Source organism: Pygoscelis adeliae, unplaced genomic scaffold, assembly GCF_000699105.1.
Source record: "Pygoscelis adeliae isolate BGI_AS28 unplaced genomic scaffold, ASM69910v1 Scaffold197, whole genome shotgun sequence".
Lineage (NCBI taxonomy): Eukaryota > Metazoa > Chordata > Aves > Sphenisciformes > Spheniscidae > Pygoscelis > Pygoscelis adeliae.
This window is the reverse complement of record NW_008825105.1, coordinates 1,401,248-1,408,551: the sequence shown is the minus strand read 5'-3', so window position 1 is coordinate 1,408,551 and position 7,304 is coordinate 1,401,248. Positions and strand designations below refer to the sequence as shown.

The 7,304-nt window shown below is 49.1% G+C and overlaps 1 protein-coding gene across 4 annotated transcripts in view; it reads left to right on the top strand.

Annotated features, from left to right (window-relative positions):
* Positions 1–3,379, top strand: part of ATP2B4 (ATPase, Ca++ transporting, plasma membrane 4) — a 29,690-nt gene extending 26,311 nt beyond the window's left edge. For 2 of the 4 annotated variants that reach the window (XM_009327373.1, XM_009327372.1), the window contains one exon: positions 683–3,379. In XM_009327373.1, coding sequence (XP_009325648.1) covers positions 683–988 — 306 coding nt within the window. In that variant the 3' untranslated portion in view covers positions 989–3,379. The remainder of the gene's footprint in view (positions 1–682) is intronic. The other 2 variants (XM_009327377.1, XM_009327375.1) reach the window with 1 other exon arrangement.
* The last annotated feature ends 3,925 nt before the right edge of the window (positions 3,380–7,304 follow it).

The window sequence follows — 7,304 nt, the reverse complement described above, 5'->3', positions numbered from 1 at the left end:
TCCAGAGCTGCAGCCCAGGCCCCAGGTGGCAGCCGTGTGGGGAAACTCGCACAGATCTGGCTTCCTTCTTGCATGTTTAGCTGGGTCTGGTTTTACTGGTCATGGCATCCACTTGGACCTACTGCTTCACATGGGCTTGAAAAGTTTGTGACACCTTTTTAAAGCCCATTCCTTTCTATAGGTCTAGAAATGAAATAGAACAAACACACACCTCGCTCCCACAGTAGCGTTTTTTGCCTTGAAGTGAACCCACTGTTTGTCTAACCCACCTCTTTTTTGAGTTGTAGTTCCACTTTTTTGTCCTCGTTTATACACACAGATACGCGTGCGCACACATAATGACAACTAATGCATTTTGGCTTCCATTCATTCGAAGTGATCTGGTGTTTTTTGAGTTTTTTTGTGTCTTTTCTTGCAGCTTCTGAAGTCGCCCCATAGTCGGTCGATTCCCCATCACACACCTAGTGCCTGAGTCTGATCCATGTTGGCCCTCCTAGTTCACCATAGATCTCTCATTTTGACTTAGCTGTCTGTTCAGTGGTGATGACTGTTGTTGTTGTTGTGCTTTTTGTTTTATTGTGTCTTTATTATTTATTTTTACTTTCTCCTGGGAGCTATGGCCTCTCGTAGCTGCTACTAACCCCTCTTTTGTTTATCCCCCACGCTCCTCGCCTCCCGGCAGATCAAAGTGGTGAATGCGTTCCGTAGCTCCTTGTACGAAGGCCTCGAGAAACCCGAATCCAGAAGCTCCATCCATAACTTCATGACTCACCCAGAGTTCATCCTGGAGGAAGACGAGCCTCGAACACCATTCCTTGACGGCGCTGAAGATGACCCCGAGACCGACGGACTCAAAAAGCGAGGTGGGGGTAGCCTGGGTGGATCTACATCCCTCAACAGAAATAACAATGCAGTGGACAGCGATCAAGCTGAGGTCACCGTCCCGGAGCCCGAAAGCCCCTTACACAGCTTGGAGACATCGGTTTGACCTTAGAACTTCGAACCCCCCCCCTCCTCCTCCACCTTCGCCCCTCGCCCTGTGTGATATTGGCACCAGTAACTGATCACACACTGTGGTCACTTCGTGTCAAACTGCTCATACGTATATCATTTTGGTGTTCTGTTTTTGGGGGTTTTGTTTTTTGTTTTTGTTTTTACCATTATTTAGCAGTGGGAACCAGAGTACCACGATGCTGAGTGTTGGGAGAGAGGCTAAGCCAAAATTGTGCATCTCCATCCCTAATTTTCCGTGGTACTCGCCCAGGTGAAGCAGCCAGGTTATTTCCTCTCCGAGAGTTGGGCTCCATGCGTCCGTAGGGGGTTTTCACTTTGAAAAATGCATGTTCAAAGAAAGTTCAAATTGTTGTAGTCTTACATGCACGCTCTCAGCCTGAGGGCTGGGGTGCACTTGTGACTTTATTTTTTTTTCCACTTGTGGTTTTTAGGGTTCTCTTCTAATGTTGGGGTTTGTTCTTTGCTTGTGGGATTTGCCCCCAGTAACTTCACAATGGGAAGTGGGGGAGTTAGCACTCTAGTGCGAAAATTTTAAAAATAAACAAAAAAAACCCAGCCAGGGGGAAGGTGTTTACTCACAGGTTGATAGATACAGGGATGTACACCAGTCTTCCACCTTGAAAAATGGTACCTAGCCTTTACAGTTCCTCCTCTGTGTGTGCGCACACACTTTCCTCTCTCTGTTTCCAAAGCAGTAATTGGTAGACAAGGAACAAAGGTGACTTGGCTGTAGCCTTGCCGGATGTAAAAGATTCTGATTTTTCTACAAAGCAAGGTGGAAGTGAACTGGCAGTGGAAGGGTGGTGAAGAAAAACCCCATGGTTGTGAGAAACAGGGCTCCTTCCTGGGGAGTCTTGAGAGATGCATGTCTTCTGCCCTTGAACAGCTGTGAAACTTTTGGCGAGAGCCTTGCAAAGGTTTAACGGCTCCTGCCATCAAGAGCAGAGGGACTCTTGCCCGTTCTGGCCTGTCTGTACTCTTGGGTTAAATAATCCTTCAGCCTCGGAGTACAAGTTCTGGTTAACTGCTGGGGAACCCCAGAGGGTGCTCCAGCCGTGCCCACCAGCTCTGCGCATCGCTGCCAAAGCGTCAGCAGGCTGAACGGAGAACAAGCGTCGGGTTATTGACAGTACAGTGGGTCAACTCCTAGATCATGGAAGGGATGACTCAGGTTGTCTCTTTAGCTGGTAGGAGGGAGGGAGGCTCCATGGCCTTTGCTTTCCATAGCACTTCTGTAGCTGATTTGCCAGTGGAGGCAATTCCTCGCAGAGGTGGCAGGTTGGTTGGTTGGCTGCAGGTTCTTCCAGAGAAGGTGCTGCATGGAGGCTTTGCCTCACTTGCTGCTTTTTTGAAGGTCATCTCTTCACCCTGCGTCCTGCCTCACCTCGGTGTCTTGTAACCATTTGGTGAGAGTCCTGGTTTCCTGGAGCAGAGGCCCGAGGTGTCCTGGGCAAGTTGGCTCTAAACTGGCCCTCTTGTGAAGCCACGGGACTGAGCAGGAGGCAGGAGTTTGCTTTACCTGGGCTTAGTTTCTTCCCCGTGGGCTCTTGCTGGTGCACCCCTGGTTACTGGCCCCAGGCAGGCAGGGCTGGAGGAAGCTCTGCTGCCTTCTCTCCTTCGTCCTGGTTGGCTTGGTCGGAAGCAGAGAGAACCTGGTTGTAACTGGCTGTACGACGTCATCGTCTTTGCCCAGCCTCCATCCCTGGAAGCAGAGAGGTTTTAGCGAGAGGGTGGGCTGGCTGGTTGTTTCTTTTCTTTCCTTTAAGAACGCACAGCAGAATCTCCCGTGCCTTCTCCGAGCACTGCCTGCAGCACCACCTGCCACGCGAGGGCCCAGTACTTTGCCAAGAAATAAGTGTTCCTTAAACGACAACACAAACCAAGTGTCTTTGTTTTGTTTCTAGCCCAGCACCGACTCGTCCCTTCCTTGGGGTGGGAGGAGGGAAGGACGAGGTCACCCCATTCCCGCCCCAGGTAGCTGAGGAAAGGTCTTTCTCCCAGGTCTCCCGCCTCGGTGCTGGCGAAGGGGGTGAAGGCTGGGCTCCGTACACTGCCAACAGCAAGAAGAAATTGCCACCACTACCCATCTCAATTGCAAATTCAGGGTCAGGCCCCCTGCCCGCGCAGACAAACCCATCGCTGCCCTCCCCGTTCCTTCTTCACACGAGCTGAAAAAATACCTTGGGCAGGACCAGGGGGTGGGGGGGTGTTTTTTTGGGTTATACACAAGTGGTGACAGGAAAGACAAAAGGGGTGGTTGTGGGGTTTGGTTCTGTACTAAAGGTGACATTGCTTAAAAGATCACTTTTTCTATTTTAAATACTTGCAAAAAAAAAAAAAAGGATGAAAAAATGGTGTTCTTACAAGCTTACATAAATATTTATTAAATACTTTGGGGGGGGGATACACTGATTTTTCTTTTTTTCTTTTGATATTTTTTTTATTACCTCAGACCTGTTTAAAAAAAAAAAAAAAAAGAAAAGACTTAAACCAACAAAAACCAACAAAAAGCCAAGTCTGGAGGCTCTCAAAGTAACTCACAGAAATCTGTGACTGGCAGGTTGCCACAAGGGTCTGGTTGTTCTCTAGTTGATATATTTTTGTTGTTCTAGTTTCCATATTAGGAGGGGGAGAAATAATTATATATAAATATTATGCAAAAAATATAGTTTTCTTTAGATCAGAAACTGATATTTTTACGTCAGCCATATGTATTTTGTTTAAAGAAAAAAAAAAAATAAATCTTGAGTCCCGCGTCTGCAACGGCGCGTGACTGTGTGACAGCAGTTCCAAGTGACAGGTAATTAATTCAGTGTATCAGCGATCGGATGCCAGTCAGCTTCCTTTTCTCTGAGCAGCCATCTTTATACTAGACGTTAGTTGGATGACACAAATGTTTTTTTTATATAAATTATGTTGGTATGGCTGGTTGCTTAAAGTATAAACGTTTATTGTGCATACATCTTTTCTGTAAAGTTTTTTTTTTTTTTTCTATTTAGTTTCAGTGATATACTGGCAGCAGATGACTATTGGGTTAAGTTATTGAGGACATTACAAAAGAGTTGGGGGAGATTGGTGCTCTACGCTGAAAGGCATGGTCGGCGGCACGAACTTCTGGGGACTCTCTGCGACATGCCTTGAAAGAGGGGGAGATTTCTTTTTTTTTCTTTTTTTTTTTTTTTTTTTTTTGTTTTGTTTGAACTGCCACGAGTGTGCACGGGGGAGAGTGCCATGCCAGACAGGAACCGAATCATACCCTGTGATACGTGTTAACTTGCCTTGGAATGCTTTGTTATTAAAACACTCTGAACATAATTTTGCATCCAGTTCTTAATAACAGTAGGGTCTCTGGTGGTGGTGGTGGTGGTTTTCTGTTAAATAAATTGGCAGATTGGTACCAAAGACATTACACCACGTCCTGTGTGCATTGCTGAACAAGCATTTTTAGGCATTTGCATTATGTGATAAGGTTTCCTTTGATTTGCACAGGGGTTATACTTAATTTTCAAAGGTTTTGTGCAATAAGCTTTGAGGAAAATTCTGAAACAATCTCAAGAAGGGAAAAAAAAAAACTAAACCAAATTTTAGCATGGGCAGCCTTTGGCTTTCCCCAGCCGAGGAGTAGATGTCCTGTAGTGCTCAGCCCCTTTAGAAATGCTTCTTGGGGTGATATGATGTTGGGGTGAATGGAAAAGCCCCAGCCAGGTCCAGGGAGGGCATCTCCAAGGTGCCATTGCCGACTCCTGTTGCCCTCCATGACTGCAGGGACCAAGCACCTCAAAGAAGAGTCCCTGCAGGCTTTTGTACTTCTCGGGGGAAGGACACATGTACCTGCCTGCCATTGCTCCTCACCGCTGGGTCCAGCTCCTACAAGTTCATCAACCCGTGAAGCATGCAACCCGTAAAACGCCCTCCTGCAAACCCAGCTCTCCCCGGCGGGGCACGGCGACGTGGGGGTACTGCTCTCCTGGTCCTGCCCCAAACAGCGAGGCTGTGGGGCAACGCCGGGGTGGTTATTGGCACCTGGCTGTTCCGCTCCAGCATCTCTCTGCCAAGGCTGATGTCTGGCTGTCCTGCCTCTGATATCCTCCTGCTCAACAAAAAATACAATTTTCATTCAGCAAAGCCCATGGCTAAAACTGCCTTTAGTTTATTTCCTCCCCTTAAATAAATATATATATATATACAGTATTAAACCAACATTTGTGTGTGTATATATATTTATCCAATGCTCTCACAACAAAACTTTCTTTTGAAGAGGGCACGCAGATCTTGAGTTTTTCTTTTCCAGTAACTAAGTATAATAAGCACTGGTATTTTTGTATAAAAACAGAAAAATACAAAACAAAAGACTGAATATTATGTGGTATGCATGACATTAAAAAAATGGTGGTTTCAAAGCAATATGTACCCTGGTGTGTTTGCCATATCCTAGAGTCCAGCTTAAAGTGCACCTGATCTGTATTGCATTTTGATATTAATCTCTATGTACAATGTTTTGCATGTAATTTATATGGTTCTTGGGAGAAAAAAATTTTGAATGAATTGTCAGTTGGCTTCTTCTGAGAAAACAGACTCCAAGCAGAGATAATACTCGAAGCGGACGAGTGGTTGAGGGGTGGGAAAGGGGGTACATAGCAAAAAAAATAAAGCGTGCTGGGGATGGGGGAGAAGGGTAATGGTTTTGAATCAATAAAGCTTTGGCTGTTGAGCAGAAACAATGCGCAAGTGCATCCAGAGAATAAAATGTGCCCACATGTAACTGTGACGTCCTCAGTGTTGTCCACCAGCTTGTGAAATCAATCCCGCATCTTCTCCTAGCACTGGATGAGCGGCTGGGCTTCCCGTCGGAGCAAGACGGAGCGTGGAAGTGGGGCCTGCGGGGTGGATAGAGGGATGGGGATCAAAAGCAACCCCACCACTACAAAAGCACCCCTTAGCGTGGGTTTTCTCTCTGTGTAAGCCTCGCTATTGAGAGGCAGGGGCTGGCTGGCTGCACCCAGCACGTTGTCTCAAGCATGGCTTCTTCCCTCTCCAAGCAAAGTCCAGAACTGGCTGTCAAATGCCATCCAAACCAGTGCTCCTGGGCTAGGTGTCGAGCAAAGGTCCTCCCTTGTCCCCTTCCCTGATGCCGCGTCTGCAGTGCCTCTAAGGTGATGCATGGTGGAGGTTGTGATCTGCATCTCCCGGGGACTGGCTTTGAGCTGTGTCCTGCCTCTCTACTGAGATTATTTTGCCTCCATAGAGGCACTTTGCCCAGATGAGGACAACGGGAAATAAAAGCAACTGGCCTCTGAAATACTCCCATTCCCAAGCAGGTTGATTGTGCTGGAGCTGTTTAACTCCCTGGCTTCGGCGGAGAGGCTGTTGCTTCCCTGTGTCTTTAATAACCCCAGAGCCAAGCCGTGATGAGATCAAGCTGGGCGAGGCCGTCAGTGAGAAAGTTCAATCCAAAACTTCGCAGCCGAGTGTCCGACCCTTGGAGCTGATGACAAGTGACATGAACGGGGCATACCATGCAGTGCCCTCTTGCCTGCTTTCTTGGGGAGGTGTCTGCGCTCACAGCGTCCTCCAGCTCTTAATTCAACAGAAGAGCCGCGACTGCTTCTTTTTTTAAACCTAGTCCAGGCTGGATGCAAAGAAAGAAACAAATCACAGGACTTTTAGTCGTTTAATGGGGGAAATGGCTGTGCATGGCTGCGCGGCCACGGGGCTGGCCCAGGCACCCTCTCCCCCAGGACAGACGCCGCTCCTGCTGACGAGGTGGCCGCTTGCCGCTGCCGCAGGGCCAAACCGGGGGCAGCAGGACACCAGCAGGCTGGGAGGGAGAGGGGAAAAGCGGAGGGAGGCAGGTTTAGGTCTGTGATCTGCCATGAAATCTTAGCAGGCCCATGCTGCCCGGACAGAGGAACGGCTGCTATCCGAAACACCCCAGCCAGGCCCAGGCCTCCCTCCCTGGGGCGCAGCAGGGCCTGAGGTGTCCCGAGGCCCCAGGGCAAGCGGCTGCCAGCCCGGGAAACCGTGTGGAAAACGCAGCTTCCAGCTTGGGAAGCGTAACCCTGAGGCAGCGCCCGGCAGCGCGAGGGAGGGGACGGGCCGCCTCAGGGGCTGAGGCCTGGCACCATGGCGGGCAGGGACGCGCACCCTGACAGGAAGGTGGGCGCGGGGCACCGCAGCCGGGGCGGAGGTGGACGGGAAGGGGGCACTCTCCTGTTCGCCCCACAGCGAAGGGCTTTGCCTGGGGTTAGAGGCGCTGGCGGGGCCCCTCGGAAGAGGAAAGGGCAGAAAAA